This window comes from Vulpes lagopus, chromosome 24, assembly GCF_018345385.1.
Source record: "Vulpes lagopus strain Blue_001 chromosome 24, ASM1834538v1, whole genome shotgun sequence".
Classification (NCBI taxonomy): Eukaryota; Metazoa; Chordata; class Mammalia; order Carnivora; family Canidae; genus Vulpes; species Vulpes lagopus.
Genome location: NC_054847.1, coordinates 34,689,636 through 34,710,928, shown reverse-complemented (window position 1 = coordinate 34,710,928; position 21,293 = coordinate 34,689,636). Strand labels below are relative to the sequence as shown.

Here is a 21,293-nt window from a genome sequence, read left to right as displayed (position 1 = left end):
TCAGACATGATTTTCTAATTCCATTTTTTTCTCTAAAGTAGAAAAATATCACTCGTGTGGTAGGAGTGATATCCTGAAAATATTCTGTGGTAGGAGTGATATCCTGAGTGTTATCCTGCATATCCTGAAATTTTTTTCGCTTACAAAGGGAAATTTGGCCAATAGATTCCTAGGAAACCTATTTTTAAGAGCAGCATGCATATTATCCTTAGAGGTCTTCTCCTTCCATTTGCACTGCACAAGAAGTCCAGCAGGATTTATTTTGGCTGTTTACTATAATGCTGGGATGGGCTTTATGGACTTTCTGCCTTGAATATTTGTTAGTTGTTACCAGACAAAATACTTTTGTTGCTATTTCAAATGTTCTACTGAAAGCTGGCAACTGCAAGAAATCAAGTCATAATACAGTACATAAACTTAGGATATAGTCTTCAATTACACGTATCCCGGTAAATAGGAAGTGAAGCTCCGGGCAATGAAGAGAATTGTTTGCCACACTATGTGGTGTGCCTTGCAGAGAACTTAGGCATATTAGGTTGCATTCTGATTTTGTTGTCCTGTTGAAGGCAAAGGGCTGGTCTCTGGCCTTCTGGATAGAGAGGCTATGGGGTACTTTTCTAACATGCCCAGAAGAACACCTCAGGCAGATCCTTAGGTTTAAATATGAAGAACTCTCTTGTCTCATCTGTTCATTCTGAATTTGCCAGAGGCTAGAAATCCTTGAAGACCATCTGGTGGTAGAGATTACTAGCAACTTTGGCCAGAGTGAAGCAGATCTGGAGAAAGCATCACTGTAAGAACCTCCAGGATGAAGATAAGTGAATAGAACCTGAGTATTTGATGCTAATAACTTCAGGTGTTTAATTTCCTTTTTTTCCCCTGGGCCTTAATAATCTTTTTCAAAGTCTCAAGTTGGTCTCAGCTGTATTATGAAATTCAAGCAAAGAATTGTGTGTGCACTGTTGGGCTGAAATGTTAAAGGGGGAGGATTAACTCTTCCCCTTTTAATCAAGAGATCTCCAAGTGGCTGATGTGTAAAAGAGATCTCCAAGTGGCTGGTGTGTACCTTGGAGTAGTTGTTAGGACCTCCTTAAAGACTTTTTCTCTGTTGCTGAATGGTGTGCGGCTGGCAAATGTCCTCATGCTTCATGAGTAATAATCATCTTATCAATTAGTTGGTTTATTTATAAATATTTGTGAGTACCTACTACTTTTTAGCCATTTGAGGGAAAGTAAAGAAGCAAAAAAAGTTAGTTGGTCCTAATTTAAAACAATATCTAATTGGAGAAATAAAATCTAATTGTATTGACTAATATTGTAGCCATGCTAATACAGAAGAAAAATCAAACAGATGTCACTGCTCCAGACGCGTCTTTTGGTGACTAGTTGTAAATATCACTGAAATGGTACACATTTCACTTCATAGCTCCAATGAGACTTTAAATAGAAATTTTGGATTCTTTCCTGATCTGATTCATCAAGAATATCAACATCCTTGGCACTCAGAGCTGAGCAACACCTTCTCTAGGTCAGATGTCACCATTGTCCCCTTGTGGCCACACTGTTTCATATATGAGACCCAGTATACACTGAATTCCACAGGAACTGCTTCCTTATCACTTAACACAAAGTGAGAGTAAGAGCAGAGATTTCGGTGGTGATGAGAACAGTGTTATCCTGAAATTGCATTTTATTTCATTGAGGGAATAAATTTATAATTTCATGGCATTTTAAAAATAAATTTATTTTTTATTGGTGATCAATTTGCCAACATACAGAATAACACCCAGTGCTCATCCCGTCAAGTGTCCACCTCAGTGCCCGTCACCCAGTCACCCCCACCCCACCTCCCCTTCTACCACCCCTAGTTCATTTCCCAGAGTTAGGAGTCTCTCATGTTCTGTCTCTCTTTCTGATATTTCCCACTTAGTTTTTCTCCTTTTCCCTTTATTCCCTTTCGCTATTTTTTATATTCCCCAAATGAATGAGACCATATAATGTTTGTCCTTCTCCGATTGACTTATTTCACTCAGCATAATACCCTCCAGTTCCATCCACGTCGAAGCAAATGGTGGGTATTTGTTGTTTCTAATGGCTGAGGAATATTCCATTGTATACATAAATTCATGGCATTTTTTTCTGAAAGTTTGTTTCCCATTGTAAATAATGTTTTCATGAAAGCAGTTTCATGTCAATCCGTTGATGATTTGTTTTGACATTGTGCACCATCTTGTATTTTAAAAAATTGATTCCAATGACATGACCAAGATGGCAAGAGAAGGGCAGGCAAGGCCAATAATTTTCAGATCAAAGCCAGTGGATCTATTTGATCAGGGATCTTGAGGTGTGGATTGGCTTGAGTTAAGACAACAAACAGCAAAATGGGTGGCCTCACTTGACTAGGGAATTTAGTGCACACTGTTCCCTGATTCAGATTCCCAATGAGTCATACAGTCTCTGGGTCCCATCCTGCTGCCCTACTGGGGCAGAGAAGATAACTCATAGCTCCATATACTACTGAATATAGTATCCAGTCTTTTTTATTTTTTTATTTTTTATTTATTTAATTTATTTATTTTAGTACCCAGTCTTGATCACAAGATAATCCAGAGGCAACTGTGGAGCCCATCATGCAGTCTCACTTGAGTAGAGAACAAAAGCAGCAGTCTTATCCACAGTCCTCAGCCAGTGGCATACCTCCCCTATCCCAGATATCAGAGCTTGTACAGATGCCTTGCTCCAAAATAGACCATAACAGTAGATCCCACCTGCCCAAAGACATTATCAGCAGACATGCCCATAACACCCAAAATGAGCTGACTGGTGAAGATCTGTCTCTGTCAAAGCAAATCTTGTAAAGTCTGAAAGAGAAACCTGACATTTGAATGCACAGATACCCACTTAAGTAATCAGGGATCATGAAAAACCATACCACTAAATATGAGAAAAAGCTCTATTAACTGATCTCAAATAAATGGAGATCTATGAACTCTTAGACAAAGAATTAAAAAAAATCTTCTTAAGGTAGTTTAGTGAACTATGAGAACCACGGATGCATATCTGGCACAGCTCTCCCTTCAGAAATGAAGGAGACATAAAGACTTTCTCAAACCAACCAACCAAACAAACAAAAGCGTTCATTATCACTAGACTTTCTTGACAAGAAATGCTAAAGGAAGCTTTTTGAATAAAAGTAATGGGGCACTAACATCATAAAAAATAACATGAAAAGGTAGCATAAATCTCACTGGTAATGGCAAATATGTAGTCAAAGTTAGATTCTGTAACTTGGTAATTGTGGTTCATAATTCATTTACAACTTGATTTACTAGTTGAAAATTAAAAAATAAACATAGTAGAAATAACTGTATCTGCAAAACCTTATTATACAATATAAAAGTGAATTGCAATAGCAAAAACCTAAAAAGTAAGGGAGAGAAGTTAAAGTGTAATTCTAGGAATTTTATTGAAGTTAACTTGTTATCAACTTAGAGTGTTATAATTTTAAGATATTTTATGTAAGCCTCATGAAAATGATGAGGGGGAAAAGTGTAACAACCACAAAAAAAGAGCATGATAAAGAGGTTAAAGCATAGTGTTATAAAAAGATGTCAAAACACACACACAAAGACAGCAGAATAAGAAACAAAAAACAATGTTTCTATAAAACAACCAGAAAACAATTAATAAAATGGAAATTGTAAGTTCTTATATATCAATAATTACTTTAAAAAGATTAAATTCACCAATCAAAAGACACAAAAAAGCTGAATGGAAAAAAAATCCAATGATAAGCTGCCTCCAAGAGACTCACTTTAACATAAAGATATATATAGATTGAGAATGAAGAGATAGAAAAAGTAATTTTGAGCAAATGGTGGCTAAAAATAGCAGAGGTAGCTATACTTATATCCAACAAAATAGACTTTAAACTGAAAATGGTAAAAAAACCCAAATGTATTACATAATAATAAAGGAGTCACCCATCAAGAAGATATAACAACTGTAATTATGATTTATGTGTCCAACACCAGAGCACCTAAATACCTAAAGCAAAAATGAACAGAGCTAAAAGTAGAAATAAACAGTAAGACAATAAAAGTTGGAAACTCTAAAGCCCCACTCTCAACAATGAATTGATCATTCAGTCAGAGAATCAATTAGAAAACACCATTTTGAACAACACTATAGACCAGATGGACCTAATAGATGTATATAGGACATTCTATTAAACAAAAGAAGAATATACATTCTTCTCAAATGCACATGGAATATTTTCTAAGATAGGCCACATGTTAGGCCACAAAACCAGTCTTAGATTAAAAGAGATCAAAGTCTTTCTAAGTATTTTCTTTGGCTACAAGAGCATAAAGTTAGAAATCAATAACAAGAGGAAAACTGGAAAATTCATGATCACATGGAAACTAAAGAACACTCTCCTTAACAACCAATGGATCAAAAAGAAATTACAAAGGAAGTAAAAAGATCCTTGAGGAAAATTAAAGGGAGACACAGCATACTAGAGCTTAGGGGATGTAGCAAATGCAGTTCTAAAAGGGAAGATCAGAGCAATAAATGCCTACATTAAGAAGAAAGAAAGATCCCAAATAATAACCTAACTACATTTTATGGAACTAAAAGGAAGAACAAACGGAGTCCAAGGTTAGCAGAAGAAAGGAGATAATAAAGATTAGAGTACAAATAAATGAAATAGAGAACAGAAAAAAAGTAGAAAAGATTAAGCTAAAATTTGGTTTCTTTGAAAAGATAAACAAAATTGACAAAGTCTTAGCTAGACTAATGAGGAAAAAAATGAAAGTATTCATCAAGGAAATTATAAATTAAAAAGAAGACATTACGCCAGATACTACAGAAATATAAAAGATAATAGAGGCTACTATAAACAACTATATGCCAATAAACTGAGCAAGAGCAACCTAGAAGAAATAGAAAATTTCTTAGTAACATACAGCTTACCAAGACTGAATTGTGAAGAAATAAAAAATCTGAGTAGAACAGTTTCTGGTAACCATATTGAATGGGTAATGAAAAATCTCCTAATGAAGAACAGTTGGCTTCACTGGTGAATTATAACAAATATTTCTTTCTTTATTTTTATTATTTCTTAATTTAAATTCAATTAACCAACATATGATGAATAGCTAGTTTCAGATTTAGTCTTCAATAATTTATCAGTTGTATATCATGACCAGTGCACATCACATCACATGCCCTCCCTAATGTCCATCACCCAATACCCCTTCCTCACCCCCCCACCTCCCCTCCAGCAACCTGCAGTTGGTCTCCCATAGTTAAGAGTCTCTCGTGGTTTGTCTCCCTCTCTGATGACTTCCCACTCAGTTTTCCCTCCCTTCCCCTATAATGCTGTGCTGTTCCATTCAACTGATGTAAGGGGTATGTATTCATCCTTTCTGATGGCTGAGTAATATTCCATTGTGTGTGTGTATGTACCACTTCTTTATCCATTCTTCTGTTGAAGGACATCTCGACCCTACCCATAGTTTGACTACTGTGGACATTGCTGCTATGAACATTGGGGTGCAGATGACCCTTAAAATCACTACCATTTGTATCTTTGGGGTAAATACCTAGTAATAAACTTGCTGTGTCATAGAATAGCTCTACTGTAACTTCTTGAGGAACCTCCATATTATTTTCCAGAGTGGCTACACCAGCTTGCAGTCCCACCCATGATATAAGAGGGTTCCCCATTCTCCACATTCTCGCCAATATTTGATGTTTCTTAACTTGTTAATTTAACCATTCTGACTGGTATGAGGTGGTATCTGATTGGGATTCTGATTTGTATTTCCCTGGTGCTGAGTGATGTGGAGCATTTTCTCATGTACCTGTTGGCCATGTGCAGGTCGTCTTTGGAGAAATGTCAGTTCATGTCTTCTGCCCATTTCTTGACTGGATTATTTGGGTTTTTTGGATGTAGAGTTTGATAAGTTCTTTACAGATCTTGGATACCAGCCTGTTCTCTGGTATGTCATCTGCAAATATCTTCTCCCATTCTGTAGACTAATGTTTAGTATTGTTGACTCTTTCCTGTCCTGTGCAGAAACTTTTGATCTAAATGAAGTCCAAATAGTTCATTTTTGCTTTTGTTTCCCTTGACATTGGAGACATGTCTAGCAAGAAGTTGTTGTGGCTGAGGACAAAGATGTTGCTTTCTGTGTTTTCCTCTAGGATTTTGATACACTCCGGTCTCGCATTTAGAACTTTCATCCATTTTGAGTTTATCTGTGTATGTGGTATAAGAAAATGGACCAGTTTCATTCTTCTTCAGGTGGCAGTCCAATATTCCCAATACCATTTGTTGAAGAGACTATCATTTTTCAAGTGGATATTCTTTCCTGCTTTGTCAAAGACTAGTCAGCCATAAAACTGAGGGTTCATAAAACTGTGTTTCATTGATCTATATGTCTCTTTTTGTGCCAGTACCATATTGTCTTTTTTTGTTGTATTTTATTGTTTTTGGCTTGTATTCAAGTTTGATTTACCAACATTTACTATAACACCCAGTGCTCATCCCATCAAGGGCCCCCCTAGTGCCCATCACCCAGTCACCCCAACTCCCTGCCCACCTCCCCTTCTCCCTCTCCCTGCCCATCTCCCCTTTATCCATTTCCCAGAGTTAGGAGTCTCTCATGGTTGGTCTCCCTCTCTAATTTTTCCGACTCAGTTTCCTTCCTTTCGCTTATAATCCCTTTCACTATTGCTTATATTCCCTGTATGAGTGAAACCATATGATGTTTGTCCTGACCCATTTGACTTACTTCACTCAGCATAATACCCTCCAGTTCCATCCATGTCGAAGCAAATGATGGGTATTCGTTGTTTCTAATGACTGAGGAATATCCCATTGTGTACATAGACCACATCTTCTATATCCATCATCTTTCGATGGACACCGAAGCTCCTTCCACAGTTTGGCTATTGTGGACATTGCTGCTATAGACACCAGGGTGCAGGTGTCCCAGCATTTCACTGCATCCGTATCTTTGGGGTAAATCCCCAGCAGTACAATTACTGGGTTGTAGGGTAGCTCTATTTTTACCTCTTTGAAGAACCTCCACACAGTTTTCCAGAGTGGCTGCCCCAGTTCATATTCCCACCAATACTGCAAGAGGGTTCCCCTTTCTCCACATCCTCTCCAACATTTGTTGTTTCCTGTCTTGTTAATTTCCCCCATTCTCTCATGGTGGTTTTGATTTGTGTTTCCCTGATGGCAAGTGATGCGGAGCATTTTATCATGTGGTTGTTGGCCATGTCTGTGTCTTCCTTGGTGAAATTTCTGTTCATGCCTTTTGCCTATTTCATGATTAGATTGTTTCTTTGCTGTTGACTTTGATAAGTTCTTTATAGATCTTGGACACTAGCCCTTTATCTGGTATGTCATTTGCCAATATCTTCTCCCATTCTGTAGGTTGTCTTGTAGTTTTGTGGACTGGTTCTTTTGCTGGGTAGAAGCTTTTTATCCTGATTAAGTCCCAATAGTTCCTTTTTTGCTTTTGTTTCCCTTGCCTTCATGGATGTATCTTGCAAGAAATTGCCGTGGCCAGGTTCAAAAAGGGTGTTACTTGTGTTCTCCACTAGGATTTTGATGGATTCTTGTCTCACATTTAGATCTTTCATCCATTTTGAGTTTTTCTTTGTCTGATGTAGCGAATGGTCTAGTTTCATTTTTCTGCACGTGGCTGTCCAATTTTCCCAGCACCATTTATTGAAGAGACTGTCCTTTTTCCAGTGCATAGTCTTTCTTTCTTTTTCGAATATTAGTTGACCATAGAGTTGAGGGCCCATTTCTGGGTTCTCTATTCTGTTCCATTGATCTATGTGTCTATTTTTACACCAGTACCACACCGTCTTGATGATCACAGTTTTGTAGTACAATCTGAAATCCGGCATTGTGATGTCCTTGGCTCTGGTTTTCTTTTTTAATATTCCCCTGGCTATTCAGGGTCTTTTCTGATTGCACACAAATCTTAAGATGATTTGTTCCAACTCTCTGAAGAAAGTCCATGGTATTTTGATAAGGATTGCATTAAATGTGTAGATTTCCCTGGGTAACATTGACATTTTCACAATGTTAATTCTTCCAAACCATGAGCATGGAATAGTTTTCCATCTCTCTGTGTCTTCCTCCATTTCTTCCAGAAGTGTTCTGAGGTTTTTAGGGTATAGATCCTTTACCTCTTTGGTTAGGTTTATCCCTAGGTATCTTATGCTTTTGGGTGCAATTGTAAATGGGACTTACTCCTTAATTTCTCTTTCTTCAGTCTCATTGCTAGTATATAGAAACACCACTGACTTCTGGGCATTGATTTTGTATCCTGCCACACTGCTGAATTGCTGTGTGAGTTCTAGCAATCTTGGGGTGCAGTCTTTTGGGTTTTCTATGTAGAGTATCATGTCATCTTCAGAGAGGGAGAGATTGACTTCTTCTTTGCCAATTTGAATGCTTTTTACTTCTTTTTGTTGCCTGATTGCTGAGGTTGGGACTTCTAGTACTATGTTGAATAGCAGTGGTGAGAGTGGACATCCCTGTCTTGTTCCTGATCTTAGGGGAAAGGCTCCCAGTGTTTCCCCATTGAGAATGATATTTACTGTGGGCTATTCGTGGATGGCTTTTAAGATGCTGAGGAATGTTCCCTCTATCCCTACACTCTGAAGGGTTGTGATCAGGAATGGAGGCTGTATTTTGTCAAGTGCTTTCTTTGCATCACTTGAGAGGATCCTATGGTTCTTGTTTCTTTCTCTTACTGATGAGATTCTATCACACCGATTGTTTTATGAATTCTGAACCAGCCTTGTATCCCAGGGATAAATCCCACTTGGTCATGGTGAATAATCTTCTTAATGTATTGTTGGATCCTATTGGCTAGTATCTTGTTGAGAATTTTTGCATCTCTGTTCATCAGGGATATTGGTCTATAATTCTGCTTTTTGGTGGAGTCTTTGTCTGGTTTTGGAATCAAGGTGATGCTGGCTTCATAGAACGAGTTTCAAAGTATTACATTCCTTTCTTTCCTTTGGAACAGCTTTAGTAGAATAGGTATTGTTTCTTCTTTCAACGTTTGATGGAGTTCCCCTGGGAAGCCATCTGGCCCTGGACTTTTTTTTTTTAATAAATTAATTTTTATTGGTGTTCAATTTACCAACATACAGAAAAACACCCAGTGCTCACCCCGTCAAGTGTCCCCCTCAGTGCCTGTCACCTATTCCCCCCCACCCCCCACCCTCCTCCCCTTCCACCACCCCTAGTTCGTTTCCCAGAGTTAGGAGTCTTTATGTTCTGTCTCCCTTCCTGATATTTCCCACACATTTCTTCTCCCTTCCCTTATATTCCCTTTCACTATTATTTATATTCCCCAAATGAATGAGAACATACATTGTTTGTCTTTCTCCGATTGACTTACTTCACTCAGCATAATACCCTCCAGTTCCATCCACGTCGAAGCAAATGGTGGGTATTTGTCGTTTCTAATGGCTGAGTAATATTCCATTGTATACATAAACCACATCTTCTTTATCCATTCATCTTTCGATGGACACCGAGGCTCCTTCCACTGTTTGGCTATTGTGGACATTGCTGCTAGAAACATCAGGGTGCAGGTGTCCCGGCGTTTCATTGCAGCTGTATCTTTGGGGTAAATCCCCAACAGTGCAATTGCTGGGTCGTAGGGCAGGTCTATTTTTAACTCTTTGAGGAACCTCCACACAGTTTTCCAGAGTGGCTGCACCAGTTCACATTCCCATCAACAGTGTAAGAGGGTTCCCTTTTCTCCGCATCTTCTCCAACATTTGTTGTTTCCTGCCTTGTTAATTTTCTCCATTCTCACTGGTGTGAGGTGGTATCTCATTGTGGTTTTGATTTGTATTTCCCTGATGGCAAGTCATGCAGAGCATTTTCTCATGTGCATGTTTGGCCCTGGACTTTTTGTCTTGGGAGGTTTTTGATGACTGCTTCAATTTTCTCCCTGAATAATGGCCTGTTCAGGTTTTCTGTTTCTTCCTGTTCCAGTTTTGGTAATTTGTGGTTTTCCAGAAATGCATCCATTTCTTCTCGATTGCCTAATTTATTGGCATATTGGTGATCATAATAGGTTTTTAAAATTGTTTGTATTTCTTTGGTATTGGTTATGATCTCTCCTCTTTCATTTGAGATTTTGTTAATTTGAGTCCTTTCTCTGTTCTTTTTAATAAAACTGGCTATGGGTTTATCTATCTTATTAATTCTTTCAAAGAACCAGCTCCTGGTTTCTTGATGTGTTCTAGTTGTTTTGGTCTCTATTTCATGAAGTTATGCTCTAAAATTTGTTATCTCTCTTCTAGTGTTTGGTTTAGGCTTTATTTGCTGTTCTACCTCCAATTACTTTAGGTGCAGGTTTAGCTTGTATATTTGAGTGTTTTCCAATTTTTTGAGGGATGTTGTATTGTGATGTACTTCCCTCTTAGGACCGCTTTTGTTATATCCCAATTTTGAACAGTTGTATTTTCATTTTCATTAGTTTCCATGAATCTTTTTAATTCTTCTCTAATTTCCTGGTTGATCCATTTATCTTTAGTAGGATGCTCTTTAACTTCTAAGTGTTTGAGTTTTTTCCATATTTCTCCTTGTCATTGAGATCTAGTTTCAAAGTATTGTGGTTTGAAAACAGGCAGAGGATTATCCCAACTTGTGATATTGGTTGAGACCTGATATGTGACCCAGTATGTGGTCTATTCTGGAGAATGTTCCATGTGCACTTGAGAAGAATGTGTATTCAGTTGCATTCAGATGGAAAGTTCTGTATATATTTGTGAAACCTATTTGGTCCAGTGTATCATTTAATCCCTTGATTCTTTGGTGATGTTGTGCTTAGAATACCTGTCATTTGCTGAGAATACCATGTTGAGGCCTCTTGCTATTAGTGTATTATTATCTAAGTATTTCTTTACTTTGGTTATTAATTGATTGATATACTTGGCAGCTCCCATATTAGGGGCTATATTCATAATTCTCAGATCTTCTTGTTCAATAGACACTTTAAGTATGATATAGTATCTCTCTTCATCTCTTACTACAGACTTTGGTATAAACTCTAATTTATCTGATATGAGGATTGCTACCCCAGCTTTATTTTGAGGACCATTTAAATGGTAAGTGGTTCTCCACCCCCTCCTTTTCAGTTTGGAGGTCTTAAATGAGTCTCTTGTAGACAGCATGTAGATGGGTCTTGCTTTTTTATCCAGTCTCATACCCTGAGTCTTTTGATGGGATCATTTAGCCCATTCACATTCAGACTAATTATTGAAAGATATGAATTTAGTGTCATTGTATTACTTGTTCAGTCTCTTACTGTGGATTCTTTCTTTGGGCTCCTTCCTTCTCTTACACGGTCCCCCTTAGTATTTCTGGCAGAGCCAGTTTGGTGGTCACATATTCTTTCATTTTCTGCCTGCCCTGGAAGCTCTTTATCTCTCCTATTCTGAATGACATCCTTGATAGATAAAGTATTCTTGGCTGCATGTTCTTCTCATTTAGGACCCTGAATATATCTTGCCAGCCCTTTCTGGCCTGCCAGGTCTCTGTGGAGAGGTCTTCTGCTAATCTTATATTTCTCCACATATAAGTTAAGAATTGCTTGTCTCGAGCTGCTTTTAGAATTATCTCTTTATCTTTGAAATTTGCAAACTTCATTCTTATATGTTGGGGTACTGATTGGTTTTTGTTGTTTTTGGAGGTGTCCTCTTTACCTCTTGGATATGAATTCCTGTTTCCTTCCTCAGGTTAGGGAAGTTGTCAGGTATGATTTTTTAAACTTTGTGGTCTCTCTCCCTATCTATCTCTTCTGGGATCCTAATAAAATGAATATTACTCCTTCTCAAGCTATCCTTTATTTTCTGAAGGCTTTTCTTATGGGGTCAATTGTTTTTCTTTTCTCTTCAGGTATCTTCTTTTCCATCAACTTGTCTTCTACATCAGTCACTTTCTCTTCCATTTCATTAAGCGTAGCATTAAAAGCATCCAGCTTAGACTGCATCTCAGTTAAAGTAATTTTGATTTTGGCCTAGTTAGATCTCAATTCTGCAGCAAGAGAATCTCTAGAGTCCTTTATGTTTTTGTCAAGAGCCACCAGTAATTTTATAACTCTACTTCTGAATTGTATGTCTGGCATACTACTTAAACCCATATCAAGTAGGATTTGAGCAGAGAGTATTACTTCTGGTTACTTCTTTTTTTTTTTTTTGCAAATTCTTCCTTCTAGTCATTTTGTACAGTGCAGAATGGCTGTATCAGTGAGCAGAGTCAAAAATATCAACCACCACTTAAGTAAAATACACCTTAGACAATTCTGAAGGAGTCAGAGACCAGAAAATAAAAGAAAAAGAGAATGAATAAAATGGAAGGACCATGAAATTGAACGATAAATTTTTTAAAAAGTATGGATAAAGAAGATGTGGTTTATGTATACAATGGAATATTACTCAGCCATTAGAAACAACAAATACCCACCATTTGCTTCAACTTGGATGGAACTGGAGGGTATTATGCCGAGTGAAATAAGTCAATCGGAGAAGGACAAACATTATATGGTCTCTTTCATTTGGGGAATATAAAAAGCAGTGAAAGGGAATAAAAGGGAATGGAGAAAAAATAAGTGGGAAATATCAGAAAGGAAGACAGAACATGAAAGACTCCTAACTCTGGGAAACGAACTACGAGTGGTGGAAAGGGAGGTGGGCGGGAGGTGGGCGGGAGGTGGGGGTGACTGGGTGGTGGGCACTGAGGTGGGCACTTGACGGGATGAGCACTGGGTATTATTCTGTATGTTGACAAAATGAACACCAATAAAAAAATAAATTTATTTTAAAAAAGTAAGAATAAGAAAAAAAGGGGGTGGAGAGGATATGGTGGTAGAGAGAGAATATAGTCTCATTGTTTGGACCTAGAGGGTAATTTTCTTGGTTCTGTGTGTCTTTTGGTCCATGTGCTAGGAGGTACTAATTTCCACAATGCTAAAACAAAAGAAGACAGAAAAAAAAATAAAACAGGAAACAAAAACCAAAAACCCATAACTCATTTATCTACCAGAATTAAATTGAATACATTTTCAGGAATCCAAAAATGAAGAATATATCTAAGACATGTAATTACAGAAATATGAAATTCAAAAAGGAAAAAACTTATAATGAAGAGCTGGTAAAATATCGTAGTTAAGGCAGGAAGAGATAAAATATTGGAAATTTTTAACTTGAAAAATAAACTAATGGTAGGGAAAAAAATCTTCGAGTTCTATATACTATTTTCCCTCAGTCCTGAATCTTTCCAGTGGATCTTTCCAGGGCTATTTGGTGAATAAACCTGCTCCTCCCTTGTTCTTCCAGCTGGTCTTCTGGGGGAGGGGCCTGCTGTGCTGATTCTCAGGTGTCTTGGCCTGGGCAGACATACCGGGCCCCTTGCCAGGTGGCAGGCTCGGTGGGAGCTATTTGTCTGGTGAGGCTCTTGTTCCCTAGAAGCTGCACCTCTCCCAGATGAAAGGCAAAAACAAACAAACACACAAAATTAAAGTGGTGGTGGCCAGATCTCCAGCATGATAGTCAAGAGCTGCCTGCATGTACCGAACTGCAGTCTCAGTGCACCCTGACCTAGATCTTCCTGGGGGTAGGCACGATGGCTCAGATATGCACAAATTGAAGGGTGCCCAGGGCAAGAGTGTTTCTGCCACCAGGTGCCCTCCCAGGGTCCACCTGTTCCAGGGGGAATGGAGGGTACCCAGATTTTTCCCCTGGGTGCCGTCAGTTTAGAGGGCTTCTAATCTCAGTTAGAGGTTCCCAGGGTCTGCCTCTCCTGGAAGGAAGGGAGGACAGCCTGCCTCTGTCCTTTGCTGGCCTATAGGGTACAGAGAGCTCAGTTGCCAGCCTGAGCCCCCACTCAGCATTTCCCGGATGTCCCAGGAGGTTTGTGGCATTCCAGCCCTTTCCTGTGATCTGACTGCAGTTTGCAGTGAGCTTTCTCCCGGGTGCCCCTAATCTTACTGTGTCTGCAGGAATATTGAGGCTTCACCCCCACACACACACACACAATTCTGCCCTATTTCCCACTGAGTACTCCTCAGGGAAGACTCTCAGGCGCAGATGTCTCCAGTTCCTGACTTTGGTGGCACAGCTTTCCTGCCCCAGCTTCCTGGGGCTCCGCTCCCTCACCTTCCTCCTCTCTGCCACCCTACCTGGTCTGAAGTGATCACTTTTTTCCCCTGTAGTCCAGCTGCTCTCTCTTTACACCTCAGTTTGGATTCCTAGGTGTTCAGGATGTTTTGAAAGTTTTCTAGGTAAGTTTGGGAGACCAGATTAGTCAAGGACTCCTACTCTTGGGCAGCAGGGGGGCTCAGTGGTTTAGGGCCACCTTCAGCCCAGGGCATGACCCTGGAGACCCAGGATCAAGTCCCACATTGGGCTCCCTGCATGGAGTCTGCTTTTCCCTCTGCCTGTGTCTCTGCCATTCTCTCTCTCTCTCTCTCTCTCTCTCTGAAGAATGAATAAATAAAATCTTAAAAAAAGGACTCCTATTCTTCTACCATCTTGCCTCCTCAATGGGATTAAAATCTATGACAATATTTAGATACTCCTACCACAATAGCTATACAGCTATTGAATAGCTATACAATAATGAAAAATCCTATCAATAAAGTGTCCCAGTTTGTTATAAACTCTTTCTACTAGTAAAAAACCTTCCAGGGAGAAACAAAACCCCCAAAGTAAATTCCCTTAAAAGCTGAAGTTCATAGAAGTTGAGATCTGAAATCAAATGTGTTTGCTTTAATGTTCAAGTGTTCCAAGCCCGTTTTTATTTTACTTGCTTCATTCAAGTTTAATTAACATACAGTATTATATTAGTTTCAGGTCAGGTGTATAGTATAGTGGTTCAACAACTCTATACGTTACTCAATACTCATCACAATAAAAATACTCTTAATCCCCTTCACCTATTTCATCTATTCCTCCCCCCCCCCACATCTCCTCTCTGATAACCACCAGTTTGTTCTTTGTATTCAAGAGTATGTTGTTGTGGTGCTGCTGCTGCTGCTGGTGTTTGTTTTGCTTGTCCCCTTTTCCCTTTGTTTTGTGAAATCATCTGGCATTTGTTTTTCTCTATTTCCCTTAGCATTATACTCACGAGGTCCATCCATGTTGTTGCAAATGACAAGATTTCCTTCTTTATTTATGGCTGAGTAACAGGCCAATGTATGTGTGTGTGTGTGTGTGTGTGTGTGTGTGTGTGTGTGTGTTGTTTATAACATTGGCATTAATTTCTTTGACATGGGCAGTGGAAAAGTTTTGTTTTCATTTTTGGAAACATTTTCTGGCAAGGGATACAAAAGCAAAATTAAACTATTGGGACTACATCAAGCCCATTATTTTTTTAGTTAAAGTCCAGATAATTCTAAGTCCTCCCAACTTTTTATGGTGCTTAGTTTCAGTCAAAATCTGAAGATTTAAGGCTTATACACAGTCTGGATCCTCAAGTGGCTACACCTTAAGCTTAGTTTCTTCAAAGCCTCAATAATGTCTCACGAACTTAGTTTTTAAGAACGTCCAAAGAGCTAATGGGACATGCAAGATAGTTACATCCCTAGTTCCACAAGCTCCTCACATACCCACTGTGATAAAGTGACCAGAACCTGAGGTTTAATCAAGCTCCCACAGTCCTCCATAGTTGGTCAGTAGTGGGACTCTGAGGGAGACAGTTTATTTAAGCTTCCCTAGAGGCAAGGTAGCTAATGCCCACGATGGCCTTTAACAGAACCGAAAGAAATAGCCATTTAGAATAAAGTTTAGGTTCATTCATTCACTTCAACATGGCAAAGTAGCAGGGGTGGTGGGATCCCACTGGGCATGCTCTACTCTCAAAAAAGGGGCATTTACAGCACTGAAACCTTCTTGAAAATGTTTAAAGTATATACAATGGAATATTACTCAGCCGTCAAAAATATAATCTTGCCATTTGCAACAGCATGGTTATAACTAGAGGCTATTATGCTGAGCAAAATAAGTCCATCAGAGAAAGACAATTATAAGATCTCACTCATATGTGGGATTTAACAAGCAAAACAGGATCATAGGGAAAGAGAGGAAAAATAAAACAGGAGGGATAGCAGAGAGGGAGACAAACCATAAAAGACTCTTAATCACAGGAAAGAAATTGAGGTTCACTGGAGGGGAGGAGGGTGAGGGGATGGAATAACTGAGTGACAGGAATTAAGGAGGGTGTGTGAGGTAATGAGCACTGAATGTTCTATAAAACTGTTGAATCATTGACGTCTACCTCTGGAACCAAAAATACATTATATTTTAATTAATTGAATTTAAATATAAATAAATAGAGAAATACATAAATATATGAACTAAAAATATAAAGTAAGGACAGCCTCATCACTAGCTTTTACCTGAGGGGCCATCCTTTTCCTCCCAACATCTTCAGGACAACATTTGCTATTCCCCTTGGGCACTCTAGTGCATGGCTTTTTCTGAATGTTTTCCCCCCACCTGTCTTGTTGGCTGTTTTTGTGACAGTAGGGACTTTTGCACTGCTTCTTGCCATGGATTTTTTTCCAGAGTTACAAATCTATCTTTTAGTTGCATTCTTAGTTCCGGGGAAGAATTCTGGATGGAAGCTTCTGTGGACATTTCTGATGCCTCCACCCCAGGAAAAGGGTGCCTCTGCCACAGTCCCTCAGTCCCTCACTCTTCCTCAGTTGTGGAAGACTCAGGCCGTGAGGGCCATTGTCTGTAACATGCTTTTAACTATAGTCTCCAGTCTCCTTTGTTTGATTTTTGTCTCCTGCTTTGCCTCAACTCCTTTCAAAATGTTTTATTCTGAGTTCCTAATGTTTATCCCTGCCTCTAAGTGAGTCCACTTTGCTTTGTGCCATATGTAGAATACCTACTGCTTTCCTCTCTGCTTCCTAATGCAAGCTTGCTTTTCTAATGCATTCTTCTAGTCTTTTTCTCTGGGTAAGGTGATACATTTCCCTTTGTAAGAAACAAAAAGTTAAGAAATTCTAGGTCTGCCAACCATGTCTGCTGTTTGGATGAATATTGTCCCAATTTGACTTTATTAAAAGGATCTCTTTCCGGTTAGAGAGGAGGCAAGATGGTGGAAGAGTAGGGGTCCTGGTTTCATCTGTCCCTCTAAATCTTTTTTTTTTTCTATTTCTACATGTTTATTTATTTATTTATTTTTAATAAATTAATTTTTATTGGTGTTCAATTTACCAACATACAGAATAACACCCAGTGCTCATCCCTCTAAATCTAGCGAGGTAACTATCAAACCATCCTGAACACCTATGAATTCAAACTGAGATGTAAAGAGAGAATGGCTGGAACTCTACAAATAGAAAAATGACCACTTCTTTCAGGGTAGGAGTGTGGAGGAGAGAAACAGAGGGGATAAATCAGAAAATAAATGGTGGGGGGAGGGAGCATTTGTAAGCTGGTGGAATGAAAGGGATACAGTCCTGGAACTCAAAATTGGGACCATTAGAAATCTGCTCCTGTGAGTGACTTCCATGCCAGAAAAGTGCTCAGTGGTGAAGTGGGACAGAATGGCAGGAAGGAGATTGGGGTTTTCAATATTCCTGGAGGAGCAAAACATACATGGGTGCCTAGGTTGGCAGAGTTTCTAAGCATTAGAGTAGGGAATCGGGTTTAGGTCAGTGAGCCAGGGAGAAGGCTCAGCTTGTCGTGTCCTAAACTGACAAGTGAGGCCTGATGGGTGACCACTCTCTGTGTTGGGTCCCTGCAAAGGACTGGAACACAGTGTCCCCCAGGTCAGATAGAACCTGGAAGAATATGAGACCACCATGCCAGTCTTGCAAGAAATTCTAAGAGGGAATCCTTTAAACAAAGAGGGAGTCCAAATAACTGGAGCCAATCTGCATAAATGGACTGTACAGGTAACATAATGGCACAAAATTCATATTTCTCAGTAGGTATTCTGAATACAACTGGGCTAAATGCTCCAGTCAAAAGACATAGGGTATCAGATGGGATAAAAAAGTAAGACCCATCCATATTCTGTCTTGTAGACCTAAAGACACCTTGACACTGAAAATGAGGGGGTGGAGTACCATTTACCATTCACATGGGCCTCAAAGAAAGCTGGGGTAGCAATCTTCATATCACATAAGTTATATTTTAAAACAAAGACTTTAGTAAGAGATGAAGAGGAACATTACATGATACTTAAAGGGAGGGTCTATCTAACTAGAAGATCTAACAATTATGAATATTTATAACCCTAATGTGGGAGCAGTCAACTATAGCAAAACATTAATAACAAAATTAAAGAAATACATACATAATACTACATTAATAGTAGGAGGCTTCAACAGAACATTCTCAGCAAGGGACAGATCGTCTAGGCAGATCACCAAATAAACAATGACTTTGAATGACACACTGGACCAGATGGACTTCAAGGATATATAGACAGCACATTCCATCTTAATGTAACTGAATACACATTCTTCTCAACTGTACATGGAACTTTCTCCAGAATAGATGAAATTCTGGGTCATGAATCAGGTCTTAACTGATACCAAAAGATTGGAATTATTCCCTGCACATTTTTAAACTGTGATGCTTTGAAACTAGGATTCAGTCACAAGAAGAAATTTGAAAGGAATTCAAAGCCTTGGAGGTTAAGGAGCATCCTACTAAATAATGAATAAGTCAGGGAAATTAGAGAAGAATTAAAAAGATTCATGCAAACTAAAAAAAAAAAAAAAAAAAAAGGAAAGAAAACACACTGTTCAAAACCTTTGGGATACAGAAAATGCAGTCCTTAGAGGGAAGTACATTTCAATACAACCCTCTCTCAAACTATTAGAATACTATCAAATAAATAAGCTAACCTTACACTTAAAGAAGATGGAGAAAGAACAGAAAATAAATCAGAAAACTGGTTTTTTTTACTAAAACCAGTAAGAGAAAAGAAATACTAAAGATTTGAGCAGAATTCACTGAAAGTGACCAGAAGAACAGTAGGAAGCATCAACAAAACTAGGACCTGTTTCTTTGAAAAAATTAATAAGATAGATAAACTCCTAGTCAGACTTATTAAAAAAGAAAAGAAAGAGACTCAAATTAATAAATTCATGAATGATAGAGGAAAGATCCCGACCAACATCAAGGAAATACAAATGATTTTAGGAACATATTGTGAACAAATATATACCAACAAATTAGGTAATCTAGAAGAAATGGGTGCATTCCTAGAAACTTATAAACAACAGAAACTGAAACAGGCAGAAATAGAAAACATGAATAGACAAATAACAAGCAAGGAAATTGAAGCAGTAATAATAAAAAAAAAACTACCCACAAACTAAAGTCCAGGGCCAGGTGGCTTCCCAAACACAGAAAGAAAAAATAATGCCTATTGTACAGAAGCTGTCTCAAAAATAGAAATGAGAGGAAAACTTCTAATCTTGTGCTATGAGACCAGCATAGAACATGATCCCAAAACCAAAGACCCCAACAAAAGTGAGAATTACAGACCAATATATCTGATGAATATGGAAGTCAACATACTCACCAAAATACCAGCCAAGAGAATCCAACAGTATATTAAAAAGATTATTCACCACCATACTAAGTGGGACTTATTCCTGGGCTATAAGTGTGGGTCAATCAACGTGATAGATCACATTACTTAAAGAGAGGCAAGCTAGTGTACCAGACTGTGAAGGGACCTGGAGAGGAGAAGAGCTGCAGAAGACCAGCGACACTCGGAAATGATGAGGGTTGAAAAAAATGATGAGGACCAAAAGATTGAACAAGATGGCATCAAACCAGAAGATAAAGCTCATAAGGCCGCGACCAAAATTCAGGCTAGCTTCCGTGGACACATAACAAGGAAAAAGCTCAAAGGAGAGAAGAAGGGTGATGCCCAAGCTGCTGAGGCAGAAGCGAAGGAGGATGAAGCTCCTGTTGCTGATGGCCTGGAGAAGAAGGAGGGAGAAGGTGCCACTCCCTCTGAGGCAGCCCCTGCCTCAGGCCCCAAGCCTGAGGAACCTGGCAAGGCAGGCGAAACTCCCTCCGAGGAGAAGAAGGGGGAGGGCGCCCCTGATGCTGCCACAGAGCAGGGGGCCCCCCAGGCTCCTGCCCCCTCAGAAGAGAAGGCCGGCTCTGCTGAGACAGAAAGTGCCACTAAAGCTTCCACTGACAACTCGCCGTCCTCCAAGGCCGAAGACGCCCCAGCCAAGGAGGAGCCTAAACAAGCCGATGTGCCTGCTGCTGTCACTGCTGCTGCTGCTGCTGCCACCACCCCTGCTGCAGAGGATGCGGCTGCCAAGGCAACAGCCCAGCCTCCAACGGATGCTGCAGAGAGCAGCCAAGCCGAAGAAAAGATAGAAGCTGTAGATGAAACCAAACCTAAGGAAAGTGCCCGGCAGGATGAGGGTAAAGGAGAAGAACGTGAGGCGGACCAAGAACATGCCTGAACTTTAAGAAATGGCTTTCCACGTCCCCACCCTCCCCTCTCCTGAACCCTGTCTCTCCCCACCCTCTTCTCAACTCCACTCTGAAGGTTCCCTTCCTGTCCTGCTCACATCCGTGAGTCTGTCCTCTCCTACCCACTAGCCCTCTTTCTCTCTGTGTGGCAAACATTTAAAAAAAAAAAAAAAGCAGGAAAGATCCCAAGTCAAACAGTGTGGCTTAAACATTTTTTGTTTCTTGGTGTTGTTATGGCGAGTTTTTGGTAATGATGATCCAATCATTTTGGGAAATTCTTGCACTGTATCCAAGTTTTTTGATCTGGTGCGTGTGGCCCTGTGGGAGTCCACTTTCCTCTCTATCTCTCTCTGTTCCAAGTGTGTGTGCAATGTTCCGTTCATCTGAGGAGTCCAAAATATCGAGTGAATTCAAAACCATTTTTCTTTTCCTCCTTTTAATGTGATGGAATGAACAAAAAGGAAAAAAAATAAAAAACCCAGTTTGTTTTGAAAATAAATAAATAAACAAATAAATAAATAAAGCAAATGTGCCAATTAGCGTAAAAAAAATAAATAAAAGAGAGGCAAGAATTATATGATCCTCTCAGTACAGAAAGTGCATTTGACAAAATATGTTATCCTTCTTGATTAAAACTCTCCACAGTGTATGGATAGGGAACATACCTCAGTAACATAAAAGCCATTTGTGAAAAGCCCATAGTGAATATCATTCTTAATGGGGAAAAACTGAGAACTTTTCCTCTAAGGTAGGAACACGACAGG

The 21,293-nt window shown here is 39.2% G+C and overlaps 1 protein-coding gene across 1 annotated transcript; it reads left to right on the top strand.

Moving 5' to 3' along the window:
* The first annotated feature begins 19,811 nt into the window (after positions 1 to 19,811).
* LOC121481881 (neuromodulin-like) lies at positions 19,812 to 21,005 on the top strand. The gene has a single exon (XM_041739481.1). It carries the CDS (start codon positions 19,812 to 19,814, stop codon positions 20,517 to 20,519), a length of 708 nt encoding a protein of 235 aa, XP_041595415.1. The 3' UTR covers positions 20,520 to 21,005.
* Positions 21,006 to 21,293: the final 288 nt, after the last annotated feature.

Bases quoted from the DNA above. Each gene is read 5' to 3' on its own strand.
- LOC121481881 (XM_041739481.1), top strand. From the start codon at position 19,812: ATGATGAGGGTTGAAAAAAATGATGAGGACCAAAAGATTGAACAAGAT.